At 41.0% G+C, this 19,625-nt stretch overlaps 1 protein-coding gene across 7 annotated transcripts in view; it reads right to left on the reverse strand.

The window, feature by feature from the left end:
* Positions 1 to 19,625, reverse strand: part of PDE1C (phosphodiesterase 1C) — a 537,291-nt gene that overhangs the window by 400,256 nt on the left and 117,410 nt on the right. For all 7 annotated transcript variants that reach the window (XM_027575051.2, XM_027575054.2, XM_027575059.2 and 4 more), the window contains exon 3: positions 12,436 to 12,607. In XM_027575051.2, the coding sequence (XP_027430852.1) occupies positions 12,436 to 12,607 (172 nt within the window). The remainder of the gene's footprint in view (positions 1 to 12,435; positions 12,608 to 19,625) is intronic.

Genomic DNA, 19,625 nt, shown 5'->3' on the forward strand with positions numbered 1-19,625 from the left:
TCTGTCTTCCTCAAGCTCCGGTTCAGTTTTCTCTCTCATCTCTTTTAAGAAAAACTTGAGCAGAACAACAAGCTCAAAGAGACAGGTCATGAGGAAGAAGGAAAACAGGCATCTGGGGGTACAATTCCCAGGAGTGTCTACTTTCTGGACAATGAAGCTTTTTTTTTTAAGTTATGGTTCCCACCTTCTTCTTTCCAAAAGTCTCAAGTCTTAAAAGCAGATTTTTCATGCCAGAAGCTTAGCAAACTTTCAGGGCCCATGATGTCTCTGATCCTATTTACTCTATGTGTATACGCTCAAAGGCATAGAAGGTTTCCAGTGAGAGCTGAGTAGAAAGAGATTAGCACCTCCAGAGCATATTCTGGATGCCAGATACTGTGCTTGTCTTTCGTTTATATTACCTCCTTTAAACCCTCCCACCAATCCTGGGAAGTGGGCACCTTTATCCCTATTTCAAAGATGAAGAAACTGAGGCCAGATGAGATCACTGACCTGCTCCAATTAACACAGCAAAATATTTCAGAGTTTCAAGGAATATTCATATCATCTGGTCCAGTGATTCTCTAAGCATGGTCCCTGGACCAGCAGCACAGCACCACCTTGTTAGAAAGGCACATTCTAGGACCCCACCCAGACCTGCGGGGGAGCCCAACAATCTGTTTACATAATCCTCCAAGTGACTGTGATGCACGCCCATGTTTGAGACACACTGCCCTGGTCTACCCTCTGATGTGACAGCTAAGAGAATGGAGGTTCAAAGAGATGATGTAATTTGCCTTGGTAACTGAGTCGAGACAAAAGCCCAGTACAGCCACTTTCAGGAGTTGAATTTTCTACCTGGGTAGCTTAGAATATCCCTTTCATGAGGAGTAAAGACTAAAGTCCATAGTACAACCACACAAAACTGTGTTAGCTTCCAAGCAATAGTGGCTGGGATTTGAACCTGGACAATAATGAGGAGCCCCTTCCCTTCCTGCACTGGTCTCTCTGTCTCGAGACCCTGCTGAACTGTCTGCTCTGAGACATGGAACATTTGCCTCATCACCACTGCCCAGCAAAGAGGAGGCCTGGCAGGGAGGCTGCCAATGAATGCGTTTGGAATTGAGATAGCATTTGCACACACCTCAACCATTGACTTATAAGCCTTGGGGGAATGAGGCGGTGCCTCTCATTTTCTAAAATTGTTATTTCTAAATCTGTGTTTCAAATTCTCAGTTTCTGCTATGCCCGCTTGCATTATTGCTAATTGACACAGAGAGTGTTAGCCTCTAGTGGCAGTTTGGTTGGAAGAGGAGCTGTCCTGAAGCTGCATTTACATCACAAGCATGCTTTTTTTTTAAGAGGTTTATTTATTTATTTATTTATTTAGTAATCTCTATGCCCAACGTGGGGCTCTAGCCAACGACCCCAGGATCAAGAGTTGCATGCTCTTCTGATTGAGCCAGCCAGGCACCCCCACAAGCATGCTTTTTATGTGAGTTTATAGATGATACATTTATTTGGGGTGGGACTCCAAGGGCTCCTAAAGCCTAAATGGGACCTAAAGTCTACTCAAGCTACCCCTTGCTTCTGCCATTGATGACCACCAATTGGCAAGCAATTGTCCTTGTTAGTTTGTGTTTGAACTCAATCAGAACTATGGGATCTACCTTTCTGGGCCAGTTTCTCCATTTCTAAAATGGGCATCATCTTTGGGTTGTTAGGGTCATGCCTGGCAATATAAGAATCCTATTGTTATTGTTGTTGTAACAGGGAGCCTGGGGGAGACTGAAACATATAAACTTTTGAAGCTTTTTTGAAAAACACCTACCATTTATAAATTTATAAACACTTCTTACCTTTGGAAATAGAGAATAGAATTTACCTTTAGAGCAGGCTGTCTCTTTGATCTAGAAGGAATTACTTGAATGGAAATATTATGCAAATATAAAACAAGTATGCATTTGAAAGATGGCAGAGGAGTAGGAGACCTAAATTTCTTTTTTTTTTTAAAGATTTATTTATTTATTTATTTGACAGAGAGAGACACAGTGAGAGAGGGAACACAAGCAGTGGGAGTGAGAGAGGGAGAAGCAAGCTTCCTGCGGAGCATGGAGCCTGATGCGGGGCTCGATCCCAGGACCCTGGGATCATGACCTGAGCCAAAGGCAGACACTTAACGACTGAGCCACCCAGGCACCCCAGGAGACCTAAATTTCGTCTGGTCCCAGGAATTCAGCTAGATAAGTATCAAACCATTCTGAACACCTACAAACTCAAGAGGAGATCAAAGAAAAGAACAGCAGCAACGCTCTGAACAGAACAGTGACCACTTTCTGGAAGGTAGGATGTGCAGAGAAGTGAATCCGAGGTAATATTCAGGAGGATAGATGGTGGGAGAGGGGCCTCCGTCGGCCGCTTCTGGCAAGTGATAGAGCAGCGGAGCACAAAATCGGAACTTTCAGAAGTCTGCTCTGCTGAGGGACATCGTTCCAGTGGCTAAGCAGTGGGTGGAATCCTCTCAGGACAGTGTGGTCTCAGGACCCTGGGGGTCACAGAAAGACCAGGGGTGCCTGAGTGCGGCAGAGCTCCCAGGTATTGTATCCAGGAAGCCGGGGCTGCAGAGACGGAGCCGAGGCGCGGGCTCTCAGCTCGGGGTTGCCATAAACCGGGATCCGCGGCACAGTCGGGCCACTGCTCCTCCAACAGGGACCAAACAAGCAGCAGAGCCGGGGAGACTCCCCTTCCTCCCCTGGGAGGAGCGGTACGGGAGCGCACTGCAGGAATCTGCTGGGTTTGGAGACTCCACACCAAGTTGGGTGCCAGAGACAGAAACGCTCGGTCACAGGCCGGGTGAGCATGGAGTGTGGCCGGAGACCGGGGAGATGGGAGTGACTGCTTTTCTCTGGGGGTGCACTGAGGAGCGGGGCCCTGAGTTCTCGGATTCTCCGGGGTGGAGATTGGGAGGCCACCATTTTCACTCTCGTCCTCCAAAGCTGTACCGAAAGCCTGCAGGGAACAAAACTCCCAATAGCAAACTTGAGCAGATGACTTAGCCGGGACTGACAAGGGCGGGGCAATTCTGCCTCCAGCAAAGACATTTGGGAACCCCTGCAACAGGCCCTTCCCCCGGGTCAGCAAGAACAGCCAGCCAAGACACAGTTTACGATCAATGAGAACGGCAGAACTCCAGCGCTAGGGGAATACAGCATATAGAATTCATGGCTTTTTTCCCCCTGATTCTTTAGACTTTCAAAATTAATTTTTTTAATTTTCTTTTTGCTCTTTTTCTATTTTTTTTAATTTTTCTTTTTCCCTTTTTCAACCAACATCTTATCGATCCCTTTTATAAAAATCTTTTATTTTTCATTTTTAGAGTCATATTCTATCCCTTCATTGTAGTTAACCTTATTTTTGGTATATAATAAAGTTGTTCTCTCCTTAAAATTTTGGGATACAGTTTCTTCTAACAGACCAAACTATACCCTAAATCTCTAGTGTATGGCTTTGTTCTAGTCTCCTGCCAGATCACATTCTCTCCCTTTCTTTTTCTTCTTTCTTTATTCAACCAACTTCGAATCTTATTAATTAGTTATAAAATCTTTTATACTTTTCATCTTTACAGTCATATTCCATCCCTTCATCATATTTACCCTGATTTTTGTACATATATAAGGTTTTCTCTCTTTAAAATTTTGGGAGGCAGTTTCTTCTAACAGACCAAAATATGCCCAAAATCTAGTGTGTGACACTGATCTATTCACCAGCCTGATGATATTTGATCATATTCTTTTTTTTTTCTTTCTCTTTTTTTCTTTCTTTCCCTTTCTTTTCCTCCGGTTTCAGGTCTCTTCTGATTTGTTTAGGGTATACTTTTCTGGAGTCGTTGTTACCCTGTTAGCATTTTGTTCTCTCATTCATCTGCTCTTCTCTGGACAAAATGACAAGACAGAAAAACGCACCTCAAAAAAAAAGAACAAGAGGCAGCACTGACTGCCAAGGGACCTAATCAATATGGACATTAGGAAGATGTCAGAACTAGAGTTCAGAATGACGATTATAAAGATACTAGCTGGGCTTGTAAAAAGCATGGAAGATACCAGAGAAACCCTTTCTGGAGAAATAAAAGAACTAAAATCTAACCAAGTCGAAATCCAAAAGGCTATTAATGAGGTGCAATCAAAAACGGAGGCTCTAACTACTAGGACAAATGAGGCAGAAGAGAGAATTAGTGATATAGAAGACCAAATGATGGAGAATAAAGAAGCTGAGAAAAAGATAAGCAACTATTGGATCACGAGGGAAGAATTTGAGAGCTAAGTGATACCATAAGATGAAACAATATTAGAATAATTGGGATCCCAGAAAAAGAGAGAGAGGGGCAGAAGGTATATTGGAGCAAATTATAGCAGAGAACTTCCCTAATGTGGGGAAGGAAACAGGCATCAAATCCAGGAGGCACAGAGAACCCCCCTCAAAATTAATAAAAATATGTAAACACCCCAACATCTAATAGTAAAACTTACAAGTCTCAGAGACAAAGAGAAAATCCTGAAAGCAGCTCGGGACAAGAGGTCTGTAACCTACAATGGTATAAATATTAGACTGGCAACAGACCTATCAACAGAGACCTGGCAAGCCAGAAAGGACTGCCATGATATATTAAGAGCAATAAATGAGAAAAATATGCAGTCAAGAATACTATATCCAGCTAGGCTGTCATTGAAAATAGAAGGAGAGATCAAAAGCTTCCAGTACAAACAAAAACTAAACTAATTGGCAAACACAAACCAGCCCTACAAGAAACATTGAAAGGGGTCCTCTAAGCAAAGAGAGAGCCTAAAAGTAACATAGACCAGAAAGGAACACAGACAATATACAGTAACAGTCACCTTACAGGCAATACAACGACACTAAATTCATATCTTTCGTTACCCTGAATGTAAATGGGCTAAATGCCCCAATCAAAAGACACCGGCTAACAGACTGGATAAAAAAAACAAGACCCATCGATATGCTGTCTGCAAGAGATTCATTTTAGACCCAAAGATTCCCAGATTGAAAGTGAGGGAGTGGAAAACCATTTACCATGCTAATGGACACCAAAAGAAAGCTGGGGTGGCAATCCTTATATCAGACAAATTAGATTTTAAAACAAAGACTATAATAAGAGATGAGGAAGGACACTATATCCTACTTAAAGGGTCTCTCCAACAAGAAGATCTAACAATTATAAATATCTATGCCCCGAACATGGGAGCAGACAATTATATAAGCCAATTAATAACAAAAGCGAAGAAACACATTGACAACAATACAATAATAGTGGGGGACTTTAACACCCTCCTCACTGAAATGGACAGATCATCTAAGCAAAAGATCAACAAGGAAATAAAGACTTTAAATGACACACTGGACCAAATGAACTTCACAGATATATTTAGAACATTCCATCCCAAGCAACAGAATACACATTCTTCTCTAGTGCCCATGGAACATTCTCCAGAATAGATCACATCCTAGGTCACAAATCAGGTCTCAACCGGTACCAAAAGACTGGGATCATTCCCTGCATATTTTCAGACCACAATGAAACTAGAACTCAATCACAAGAGGAACGTCGGAAAGAGCTCAAATACATGGAGCTAAAGAGCATCCTACTAAAGAATGAATGGGTCAACCAGGAAATTAAAGAAGAATTTTAAAAATTCATGGAAACCAATGAAAATGAAAACACAACTGTTCAAACCCTTTGGGATACAGCAAAGGCAGTCCTGAGAGGAAAGTATATAGCAATACAAGCCTTTCTCAAGAAACAAGAAAGGTCTCAAATACACAACCTAACCCTACACCTAAAGGAGCTGAAGAAAGAACAGCAAATAAAGCCTAAACCCAGCAGGAGAAGAGAAATAATAAAGATCCGAGCAGAAATCAATGAACTAGAAACCAAAAGAACAGTAGAACAGATCAACAAAACTAGGAGCTGGTTCTTTGAAAGAATTAACAAGATTGATAAACCCCTGGACAGACTTATCAAAAAGAAAAGAGAAATGACTCAAATCAACAAAATCATGAATGAAAGAGGAGAGATCACAACCAACACCAAAGACATACAAACAATTATAAGAATATATTATGAGGAACTATATGCCAGCAAATTAGATTATCTGGAAAAATGGATGCATTCCTAGAGATATATCAACTACCAAAACTGAAACAGGAAGAAATAGAAAACCTGAACAGACCTATAACCACTAAGAAAACTGAAGCAGTTTAATCAAAAATCTCCAAACAAGAGCCCAGAGCCAGATGGCTTCCCAGGGGAATTCTACCAAACATTTAAAGAAGAATTAATACCTATTCTTCTGAAACTGTTCCAAAAAATAGAAATGGAAGGAAAACTTCCAAACTTGTTTTATGAGGCCAGCATTACCTTGATCCCAAAATCAGACAAAGACCCCATCAAAAAGGAGAATTACAGACCAATATCCCTGATGAACATGGATGCAAAAATTCTCACCAAAATATTAGCCAATAAGATCCAACAGTATATTAAAAGGATTATTCACCACGACCAAGTGGGATTTATTCCTGGGCTAAAAAGTTGTTTCAACATCCGCAAATCAACCAATGTGATACAATACATTAATAAAAGAAAGAACAAGTATCATATGATCCTCTCAATAGATGCAGAAAAAGCATTTGACAAAGTACAGAATCCTTTCTTAATCAAAACTCTTCAGAGTGTAGGGATAGAGGGTACATACCTCAATATCATAAAAGCCAACTATGAAAAACCCACAGCAAATATCAATCTCAATGAGAAAAAACTGAAAGCTTTCCCCTAAGGTCAGGAATGCGACAGGGATGTCCACTCTCACCACTGTTATTCAACATAGTATTAGAAGTCCTAGCCACAGCAATCAGACAACAAAAAGAAATCAAAGGCATCCGAATTGGCAAAGAACAAGTCAAACTCTCACTCTTTGCAGATGATATGATACTGTATGTGGAAAACCCAAAAGACTCCACCCCAAAACTGCTAGAATTCATACAGGAATTCAGTAAAGTGGCAGGATATAAAATCAATGCACAGAAATCAGTGGCATTTCTATACACCAACAAGACAGAAGAAAGAGAAATTAAGGAGTTGATCCCATTTACAATTGCACCCAAAACCATAAGATACCTAGGAATAAATCTAACCAAAGAGGCAAACAATCTTACTCAGAAAACTATAAAATACTCATGAAAGAAATTGAGGAAGACACAAAGAAATGGAAAAATGTTCCATGCTCATGGACTGGAAGAACAAATATTGTGAAGATGTCAATGCTACCTAGAGCAATCTACACATTTAATGCAATCCCTATCAAAATACCATCCACTTTTTTCAAAGAAATGGAACAAATAATCCTAAAATTTGTATGGAACCAGAAGAGACCCCGAATAGCCAGAGGAATGTTGAAAAAGAAAAGAAAAGCTGGTGGCATCACAATTCCAGATTTCAAGCTCTATTACAAAGTCATAATCATCAAGACAGTATGGTACTGGCACAAAAACAGACACATAGATCAGTGGAACAGAATAGAGAGCCCAGAAATGGACCCTCAACTCTATGGTCAACTCATCTTCCACAAAGCAGGAAAGAATGTCCAGTGGAAAAAAAACAGTCTCTTCAACAAATGGTGTTGGGAAAATTGGACAGCCACATGCAGAAGAATGAAACTGGACCATTTCCTTACACCACACACAAAAATAAACTCAAAATGGATGAAAGACCTAAATGTGAGACAGAAGTCCATCAAAATCCTAGAGGAGAACACAGGCAGCAACCTCTTCGACCTCAGTCACAGCAACTTCTTCCTAGAAACATTGCCAAACGCAAGGGAAGCAAGGGCAAAAATGAACTATTAGGACTTCATCAAGATAAAAAGCTTTTGCACAGCAAAGGAAACAGTCAACAAAACCAAAAGACAACCAAAAGAATGGGAGAAGATATTTGCAAATGACATATCAGATAAAGGGCTAGTATCCAAAATCTATAAAGAACTTAAAAAACTCAACACCAAAAGAACAAATAATCCATCAAGAAATGGGCAGACGACATGAACAGACATTTTTCCAAAGAAGACATCCAAACGGCCAACAGACACGTGAAAAACTGCTCAACATCACTCGGCATCAGGGAAATCCAAATCAAAACCTCAATGAGATACCACCTCACACCAGTCAGAATGGCTAAATGTAACAAGTCAGGAAATGACAGATGTTGGCGGGATGCAGAGAAAGGGGAACCCTCCTACACTGTTGGTGGGAATGCAAGCTGGTGCAACCACTCTGGAAAACAGTACGGAGGTTCCTCAAAAAGTTGAAAATAGAGCTACCCTACGACCCAGCAATTGCACTACTGGGTATTTACCCAAAGATACAAATGTAGGGATCCGAAGGGGTACGTGCACCCCGATGTTTATAGCAGCAATGTCCACAATAGCCAAACTGTGGAAAGAGCCAAGATGTCCATCAACAGATGAATGGATAAAGAAGATGTGGTGTATATATATATATATATATATATATATATATATATATATACACAATGGAATATTATGCAGCCATCAAAAAAAAACCTTGCCATTTGCAACCATGTGGATGGAACTAGAGGGTATTATGCTATGTGAAATAAGTCAATCAGAGAAGACATGTATCATATGATCTCACTGATATGAGGAATTCTTAATTTCAGGAAATAAACTGAGGGTGGCTGGAGTGATGGGGAGTGGTACGGATGGGGTGGCTGGGTGATAGACATTGGGAAGGGTATGTGCTATGGTGAGCGCTGTGAATTGTGCAAGACTGTTGAATCACCGATCTGTACCTCTGAAACAAATAATATAATATATGTTAAAAAAAAGAGAGAGAGAGAAGATAGTAGGAAGGGGAAAATGAAGGGGGAGAAATCAGAGGAGGGAGATGAACCATGAGAGACTATGGACTCTGAGAAACAAACTGAGGGTTCTAGAGGGGAGGGGGGTGGGGGGATGGGTTAGCCTGGTGATAGGTATTAAAGAGGGCACGTAGTGAAAGAGGGAACGCATTGGGTGTTATACGCAAACAATGAATCATGGAACACTACTCAAAAACTAATGATGTAATGTATGGTGACTAACATAACATATAAAATTAAGTTAAAAAAAAGAAAAAAAAACAAGTACGCATTCTTTGTCCTGGGAGTGGCTTGTATGTAACTGTCATCACATACTTGCAGAGAGCTAGAAGAGATTTCTAGGGAAAGTGATATGAAACAACTAACTCCTTCCTTTTGAGGAGCAACATCATTAAAATACATGTGAGAAACTGTGGTGGTGCTAACTGAGGCCAGGTGTCAGGAAAGGACAAGAGAAGCCAGCCAGAGGAGGCATCACAAGAAAGAGGAGATCTGGACTGGACACAGACTTAGAACCTCACTGAGGTCAGAAAGTCCACCCTCAGCGTGAGACCCCATTGCCCTGGCAGGTGGCAGGAGGCAGAACAGGCTAAGGGCTGCGTCTGTAACTAGTGTCAGTAAGCCTGGAGTCCCTGGATACAGTTAGGGAGACAAACCCCCAAGAAAAAGACTAGACTTCCTGATAATCTGGCACATTGGGCTTACTGTCATTGCAGTTTGGATCTTATTTGATAATTAAAGCTGATGACCATATTTCATGGCCCAGGATTCCTAATGCTTTCCAAATGGGATGGAGGAGGAAGAGAAGGGAGTAAAGCAAAGTTGCCACTGTGTTGCTCACTGGTAACAGTCCGACAGAGGAGCTATGAGGACAGACAATGCAAACTGATGAGAACCATGTGCTCCTCCTCAGCAAACAAGACCCTCCATAACTGAGAAAGACAAGATGTTAACAATCACATACCCAAATGCCTTAATTGTGTGTTCAGGAGTGCATAAACGTGTTCACATGCACACACACACACACACACACACACACACACACACACACACGCATTACAGGGGCTAAGCGGCTCTGACTTTCAGAGTCAGAAAGACAAACCCAAGGGCGCCTGGGTGGCTCAGTCAGTTAAGCGTCTGCCTTCAGCTCAGGTCATGATATCAGGGTCCTGGGATCAAGCCCTGCATCGGGCTCCCTGCTCCACGGGGAGCCTGCTTCTCCCTCTGCCTGCCACTCCCCCTGCTTGTACACTCTCTCTCTCTCTGACAAAAAAAAATTAATAAAAATTTAAAAAAAAGAAAGATGAGCCCAATATTTCAACCTCAGTAGAGGTAAGTAAGACTGTACAGCTTAGTAAAAGGAGTTACCTCAGGGACTGAGAGCACCTATCATTGATGCATCCCTGAAATTTAAAAATGTGCAGGTATAACACCATTCGTCCAAGATTTCCCAGAGTCACTAACATTGGGAAGTCAGCAATTCTCACGTTTTTTTCACTCGAGTGAAATGTGAAATGCGGGGGTGGGGGCACCAGAGAACACATAAGTGATATATTCCTATCAGCATTATTTAAAATCTAGCGATGACTCATTTCTTTGCAATCCAAAAAGCATATAGAAAACAAGTGACGTTATTACACGGGTAACCTTGATTCTGCTCTAATTTACTTCCTGATAAATAAACTGTTCCCACATGTTAGTACTTTGCTTATGATAATTTATGTACAACAAATCCCACAACTGATGTGACCACCACAGTTAAGGACAATTGCTTTAGAGAATATCTACCCTCTAACATTGTCATTGAAATCACTTACCTTCTTTGGAAGAAAGGATGGTGCCAGAATAACACACAGTTGTCTTAAGGAGACAAATAAATGAATAACCAATGCCAATGGATTTCTAGCTTCAATTGCTGAAGGGTTGGTATATTTATACCTGCCACATTTTCCTTACTGCACCAAGTGTTACAAGGCACCAAAAATAAGTCCCAAACCTTAACAAACATAATTTAATCTTTTTTTCTGGAACCCAGATATTGATATATAACACAACTAGCAGAGCAAATGAAGTTCACGGCCATCAATACATTTTCTCTATTAAAGAACACTGAATGCCAAGAGAAGAACTGGCAAGAATTGGCAAGCAAATGAGATGTTCTTTTCAGGAGAATGCCTCTTTAGCTGTTCATTGAAGAGGACAGTGAACCTGGACTCAACTGGAAGGAAGAGCTACAAGAAGACTGCAGGTGAAAGGGTGGACTCCACCAGAGACGCTCCAAAATGAGAACACACAACCCAAGAAAGCCAGTCGCCCTCCCCTTTCCCACCAAAGTCACGTGCAAAGAACTGCAGGTTCGTGGAAGTTAACTTCTCTCTACCTGAGTGGGTTTTATTTTATGTAAAACCTCACAATGCAGTAACCAAACCTTTAGTAGAAATAAGAAGAGCATTTGCTTTGCAGTTCTTGCCCCGGCCACTGCATCAGTCACATTACATAAAGAAATCCAAACGCCTATTCATCACTGCTTTTCCGAGCTCATCTATAATTCAATCTACACTGAGAAGCTTCACACAATGAAATGGTTTTTTACTGAGCGATTACACACATCACCTGGATGCAAAAGAGAGCACATTTTTCATGGATGCCAAGGGTTGTCGGAGTTGTTTATGGGAGAAGAAACATCGAGGTTTCTGTGTTCTGCCAGCCATGTGGAGCGTGTGAGAGCCTTCTATAATGGAAAGAAAAGTGAAAGACATAAAACTAGGGTAACAGGGAGGAAAGAGGGGAGAAGGAGGCAGGCTGGTAAAAAAAAAAAATCAACCTTAATTTCTGATGCCAGCACTGCTGTGTATTTCAAAAATAAACTTGAAAGCCCCATTCGGGGGGAAGAAATCACTTTTATCCACCACGTCCCCTACTCAGATGGATTTTTCTTTGACACAGTGGAAAGGTGAGTGCCAGAGTCATGGCTAAGTGGGGTCCAATACAGGAAGACAATGCAAGAGGCCTCTACAGAAGACAGAAGACCAAATGACGAACAAGAACAGAGTCAGCAGCCACATGGGAAAGCACACAGGAAGATCTGCAGCTCTGACATCTCTTACGACTAGAAACCTGCCCCCAGCCACAGACTCTAAAGGCTGAATTCATTCCCACACATGCTTTTTCTCTGTGCACTTATCTCCATGCTCATCCTCCCCTTTGAAGCAAAAGACTCATTAATCCAATTCAAACGGCCAACATCAGTAAATCCTTTGCCTCAGCATTTAAATGCCAATACCAATTAAATACCAACAGCAATTTAACTACTGATAGGACCTTCACTATATTCAGGAAATCCAGCCAGAAGTCCAGCTAGCATTAATTCCAACACTCCTCCATCAATTCTCATTTACTCGGTGCAGAGAAATGAGGTAATTTGCTGGCCACGCTGACAATGCACCCAACTGGACTAAAATAACTCCGTAGCAAATAAGAAGGAACAAATTGATTGCAATCCACCAAACCTGAAGGACGTCTTCACCAAGGCTTCCGGGCTATCAAGCTGAGGCAATTCATCAGCTAGGATCTCTTCTGGTGGTCGAGGGTCATGGACAATCGTTGGCCGTGGCTTTTCCTTGGCATTCCCTGTGAGCCCATCGATGAGGGAGTTCCACAGACAGTTCTGTGACTTAGACCCTGTGAGGGGAGAGGTGTGCAGTCAATTACCAACCAACAACATGTCCTGCCTTGCCCAACTCGGGATTTTCAAAAGCAAAGCAGGCAAACATATATTTCTCATGATCTCCACCATCATCTGAGGGCTCCAAAAGATATTGGTCAGGCAACTTACGGAGCAACCAGGAATTTTTAAATCTATGTGCAGAAAATAGGCTAACACCCTGAATATTTTGACCCACAGCTAAGTATTAAGGATATATGTCTTGTCTCATTTCAGTTGGATCAACTCCAACTCCTGGTAGAGCTGTGGACATTTACATATATATTTATTCAGCAATTGGAAGCATACAAAGGACTACCATTTTAGAGAAGAGTAAGGATGTTCAGACACAAGTGTCCCTTATGAAATCAGCGTGTGCAAGGATCAAATTTCAAGACTCTATTCTATGGAGACACCCACCCCAAACAGGGCCCCACCTCTAAAACCCAGAACTCACTCTGGCAGTTTCAATCTTCTAGAAGATCAAGACCCAAGGAAAATTACACCATGGGTTTACTGATATTCTACCCAACAAACACTTCAAACATATAAGATGAACATTAAAGGCAAACATGAAGTGGTAATAGTATCCCAAAATAGGGCCTGATAAGCCAGGCAATCAAGGGCAATATTGACAGGGATAAGTTACACTGATATCATGTATCCTTGATATGATGTGATGAGAATGGCATTTCACCTCTGTGATCTTCCTTCCCAAAACACATAGCCCCAGTGTATTAAGCATATTCCTAGCTTCTGTAAACCTGATGCTTTAAAATCTGCCCTACATGCATATCCCAGACATGCCTTGTTCTGGACAACTCAGTAATGCATCTGAGTCACCTTGTTTTTCAAATACAAACCAACCAAACCAGAGTCCACCCCCACAATACCTCCCTTACTGAGCTTTTGTACTCTGGGCCACTATACACTTGTCCCACTCACCCCAGGGCAGGTACCAGACAACTAGAGACAGCCCCTATATTCCAGAGCCCACTGAGATTATTCAAACTAGCCAATCCTAAGGCTGCTTACCTTGCCTTGCCCAGAAGCCACAATAAAGACACTTGCCCACAGTTTATCCTCCACCCCAGCTCTGCCTTATAACTGATCCCAGTGCTTCTCCGTATGGCCTCCATGGTGAGATATGTACCCCCTCTTTGGGGATCTGCAAGTATTTTTTTTTAAAGATTTTATTTATTTGTTTGACAGAGAGAGAGACAGCAAGAGAGGGAACACAAGCAGGGGGAATGGGAGAAGGAGAAGCAGGCTTCCCATGGAGCAGGGAGCCCAACGCGGGGCTCGATCCCAGGACCCTGGGATCATGACCCGTGCTGAAGGCAGACACTTAATGACTGAGCCACCCAGGTGCCCCTGGGGATCTGCAAGTATTACAAAACTATCTTTTCAGTGGCAGTCATCTCCAGATCTGTTGGCCCTACCATATGTAAATAATAAAAATCTATCCAAATATGCAGTCTAGTCATGGGGAAAACATCAGACAAATCCCAAATGAAGGACATTCTGCAAACACCTGACCAGTACTTCTCAAAACTGTCAAGGTTATTAAAGAGTAATGAAAGTCAGAGAAACTATCACAGTCCAGAGGAGCCTAAGAAGACATGATGACTAAATATAATGTGGTGTCCTGATGGGATCGTGAAACTTAAAAGGACATTAGGTAAAAACTAAGAAAATCTGAATGAAGTATGTACTTTAGTTAATAATAATTCATCACTATTAGTTCATTAATTGTGATAAATGTACCATATTAATATGAGATTAGTAATAGGGGAAATTGGGAATGAGGGTATCTGGGAACTCTCAATACTATCTTTGCAAATTTTCTGTAAACCTAAAGGTGTTCTAAAATAAAAAGTTATTATAAAAATACAAATAAATAAATATTATAAAAAATAGCTGTTATAAAAGGTCTATGAGCAAAAAAAAAACCACTTTTTTTAAGTGGAGCCTGAGAGTATTACTATTGCTTTTTATCCTTGCATAAAGATACTGTTGAGTTGCCAAGTCATGTACCCATGGAGCTGTGTCCATCCAGAAGGGGTTGACTTTTTCTATCCCATCCATGCAGAGGGAGGACCTTTTTCTAATTTACATAAAGGTTCTTTATGAGCTCTGAGGGGGCATGCACAGAGGGCTAAAAACACTCCCAGCTAATGTATATGCATGTGACAGGTGGGCAGAGAAAAAAATCTGTGTGCACATGGGCATGCCTCCCCAAGACCCTAACCAGCTACTTGCACCCCACAACAGAAGAAATCACCTGAAGGACAGCTTTGCCACTAAGGTCAAAAGAACTTCACACACAAAGGGGAGCATCTCACAAAGATCTCTGAACCTTCACTAAGGACACACATGGGTCAGCAAACAACTCTTTCAATGAGCATGGCTATGACTGCTCCCCTTGGGATGTCCCACATCCAAACTGCTTTTGTATTAATGAAGAGAAAATTAAAGCACACTAGTGCCAGGAAACAGATGCCTCCCACTCCTGAAATGCAGACAGCTTTTCTAAAGTCCTAAACAGACATCTTAATAAGATCTGGTCCTATTAATGAAGGTCTGGTTCTATGTCAATAAAGGTCTGTTCTATGTTAACTAAGGTCTGGTTCTAGGAAGAAGAACAACAGCAGTAGCCTGTTTTCTTAAATTTGATCTAAATGAAAGCCTTACAATAAACTCCCTGCCCATTTCCCTTCATTCTTTTATTTAGTCATTCAATGTAGATATATTTAATTCCCTCAATATGCCAGGTTCCATTCTGGGCCACAGAAATAGAAAGATGAACCCATAAGCAATCACAATAAGTGGGCAATGCACCATAACTAAGGGCAAATGAGTGCTCTAGGAGACAGAGGAGGGCTCACCCACTCTGCTTCAGGGCCAGGGGGAAAAGTTACACAGAGAACATCACATCTGATACCAATCTAAAGCAGAAAGAGATCTTCAGCAGGTGAAAAACAGAGAAAAGAACGTTCCAGTGCAAACAGTATGTGCAAAAGGTCAGAGGATAACAAAGTAGCTTCTAAAGGCCGGAGCAAAATGAGAGGGGACAGTGACCAGAGAAAAGGTCAAAGGCTGGTTGGACAAGTTGGTAAAGTGCCTTGAATAAAATGCTAGTCATTTAGAAAGTCTTCTTTAGACAATAAAGAACTAAGGCCCTATCTGTATTTGAGAAAGGAGACTGGAACACTACAGAGCAGTGAACTTGTGAGGAATAGCAATGGTAATATGAAAGGGTCTATGAATCTGTCTCATCTGTAGATGAAATAAAGTCTTACACATACTTTGACTAATTTTTAAGTATATATAAATGTGAGTAATAAATTACAAACTCACGTAAAAGCACTAATGAAATGAGCAACTATATGCCAACAAATTAGATAATCTGGAAGAAATGGATGCATTCCTAAAGATGTATCAACTACCAAAACTGAACCAGGAAGAAATAGAAAACCTGAACAGACCTATAACCACTAAGGAAATTGGAGCAGTCATCAAAAATCTCCCAAGAAACAAAAGCCCAGGGCCAGATGGCTTCCCAGGGGAATTCTACCAAACATTTCAAGAAGAATTAATACTTATTCTTCTGAAACTGTTCCAAAAAAATAGAAATGGAAGGAAAACTTCCAAACTCATTTTATGAGGCCACCATTACCTTGATCCCAAAACCAGACAAAGATCCCATCAAAAAGGAGAATTACAGACCAATATCCTTGATGAACATGGATGTAAAAATTCTCACCAAAATACTAGCCAATAGGATCCAACAGTACATTAAAAGGATTATTCACCACGACCAAGTGGGATTTATTCCTGGGCTGCAAAGTTGGTTCAACATCCGCAAATCAATCAACGTGATAAAATACATTAACAAAAGAAAGAACAAGAAACATATGATCCTCTCAATAGATGCAGAAAAAGCATTTGACAAAGTACAGCATCCTTTCATGATCAAAACTCTTCAGAGTATAGGGATAGAGGGTCCATACCTCAATATCATAAAAGCCATCTATGGAAAACCTACAGCGAATATCATTCTCAATGGGGAAAAACTGAAAGCTTTCCCCCTAAGGTCAGGAACGCGGCAGGGATGTCCACTATCACCACTGCTATTCAACATAGTATTAGAAGTCCTAGCCACAGTAATCAGACAACAAAGAGAAATCAAAGGCATCCGAATTGGCAAAGAACAAGTCAAACTCTCACTCTTTGCAGATGATATGATACTGTATGTGGAAAACCCAAAAGACTCCACCCCAAAACTGCTAGAACTCATACAGGAATTCAGTAAAGTGGCAGGATATAAAATCAATGCACAGAAATCAGTGACATTTCTATACACCAACAACAAGACAGAAGAAAGAGAAATTAAGGAGTCGATCCCATTTACAATTGCACCCAAAACCATAAGATACCTAGGAATAAATCTAACCAAAGAGGCAAAGAATCTGTACTCAGAAAACTATAAAATACTCATGAAAGAAATTGAGGAAGACACAAAGAAATGGAAAAATGTTCCATGCTTATGGACTGGAAGAACAAATATTGTGAAGATGTCAATGCTACCTAGAGCAATCTACACATTCAATGCAATATCCATCAAAATACCATCCACTTTTTTCAAAAAAATGGAACAAATAATCCTAAAATTTGTATGGAACCAGAAAAGACCCCAAATAGCCAGAGGAATCTTGAAAAAGAAAAGCAAAGCTGGCGGCATCACAATTCCGGACTTCCAGCTCTATTACAAAGCTGTCATCATCAAGACAGTATGGTACTGGCACAAAAACAGACACACAGATCAGTGGAACAGAATAGAGAGCCCAGAAATGGACCCTCAACTCTATGGTCAACTCATCTTCCACAAAGCAGGAAAGAATGTCCAGTGAAAAAAAGACAGTCTCTTCAACAAATGGTGCTGGGAAAATTGGACAGCCACATGCAGAAGAATGAAACTGGACCATTTCCTTACACCACACACAAAAATAGACTCCAAATGGTTGAAAGACCTAAATGTGAGACAGGAGTCCATCAAAATCCTAAAGGAGAACACAGGCAGCAACCTCTTCGACCTCAGTCACAGCAACTTCTTCCTAGAAACATTGCCAAAGGCAAGGGAAGCCAGGGCAAAAATGAACTATTGGGATCTCATCAAGAAAAAAAGCTTTTGCACAGCAAAGGAAACAGTCCACAAAACCAAAAGACAACCAACAGAATGGGAGAAGATATTTGCAAATGACATATCAGATAAAGGGCTAGTATCCAAAATCTGTAAAGAACTTCTTAAACTCAACACCCAAAGAACAAAGGATCCAATCAAGAAATGGGCAGAAGACATGAACAGACATTTTTCCAAAGAAGACATCCAAACGGCCAACAGACACATGAAAAAGTGCTCAACATCACTCAGCATCAGGGAAATCCAAATCAAAACCTCAGTGAGATACCACCTCACACCAGTCAGAATGGCTAAAATGAACAAGTCAGGAAACGACAGATGTTGGCGGGGATGTGGAGAAAGGGGAACCCTCCTACACTGTTGGTGGGAATGCAAGCTGGTGCAACCACTCTGGAAAACAGTATGGAGGTTCCTCAAAAAATTGAAAATAGTGCTACCCTACGACCCAGCAATTGCCCTACTGGGTATTTACCCCAAAGATACAAATGTAGGGATCCAAAGGGGTACGTGCACCCCCATGTTTCTAGCAGCAATGTCCACAATAGCCAAACTGTGGAAAGAGCCAAGATGTCCATAGACAGTTGAATGGATAAAGAAGATGCGGTATATATATATACAATGGAATATTATGCAGCCATCAAAAGGAATGAGATCTTACCATTTGCAATGACGTGGATGAAACTGGAGAGTGTTATGCTGAGCGAAATAAGTCAATCAGAGAAAGACATGTATCATATGACCTCACTGATTTGAAGAATTCTTAATCTCAGGAAACAAACTGAGGGTTGCTGGAGTGGTGGGGGGTGGGAGGGATGGGGTGGCTGGGTGATAGACATTGGGTATGTGCTATGGTGAGCACTGTGAATTGTGCAAGACTGTTGAATCACAGATCTGTACCTCTGAAACAAATAATGCAATATATGTTAAGAAAAAAAAAAGAAGAGGAAGATAGCAGGAGGGGAAGAACGAAGGGGGGGAAATCGGAGGGGGGGGTTGAACCATGAGAGACGATGGACTCTGAAAAACAAACTAAGGGTTCTAGAGGGGAGGAGCGTGGGAGGACGGGTTGGCCTGGTGATGGGTATTAAGGAGGGCACGTTCTGCATGGAGCACTGGGTGTTATATGCAAATAATTAATCATTGAACACTACATCAAAAACTAATGATGTAATGTATGGTGATTAACATAACATAATAATAAAAAATAAATAAATTTTAAAAAGCACTAATGAACTCATAATAGATTTTTCACCATTTTCTCAGTGAGTAAATCGGAAGGGCCATGGGACCTAAGCTCTCCATTAGGAGTCTCAAATGGAGACTGTTATTGATCTCTAGTTAAATCCATTGTGGTCTGAGAACAGACACTGCATGATTTCTATTCTTTTTAATTTTTGTTAAGGTGTGTTTTATGACCCAGAATGTGGTGTATTCCTCTGTTGTTGGAGGAAACAGACTACAGATGTCGATTATATCCAGTTGATTGATGGTGTGGGCTTTTTGTCCCTTTTTAAATAAATTTTATTTCATTCATTAAAACAGCATCCATATACATAAAGAGTGTTATTTACATCAAGAGTTAATATATATTCAGTATACAGCTCATTCTTGATGCACATAAGGAATCCCATTGCTATATTACTATATATAACTTTATGGTATATTCCCTCTCACTACCCAATCCCAGAGATAGGGAAGTCCTTCTAAAGATTTATAATGATACTTCAGAAAAAATATTTCTAGCTATTTTTCCCAATTAGCATCTGAACAACAATCCATTTATAAGTATTCTT

This window comes from Zalophus californianus, chromosome 12 (genome assembly GCF_009762305.2).
Source record: "Zalophus californianus isolate mZalCal1 chromosome 12, mZalCal1.pri.v2, whole genome shotgun sequence".
Classification (NCBI taxonomy): Eukaryota; Metazoa; Chordata; class Mammalia; order Carnivora; family Otariidae; genus Zalophus; species Zalophus californianus.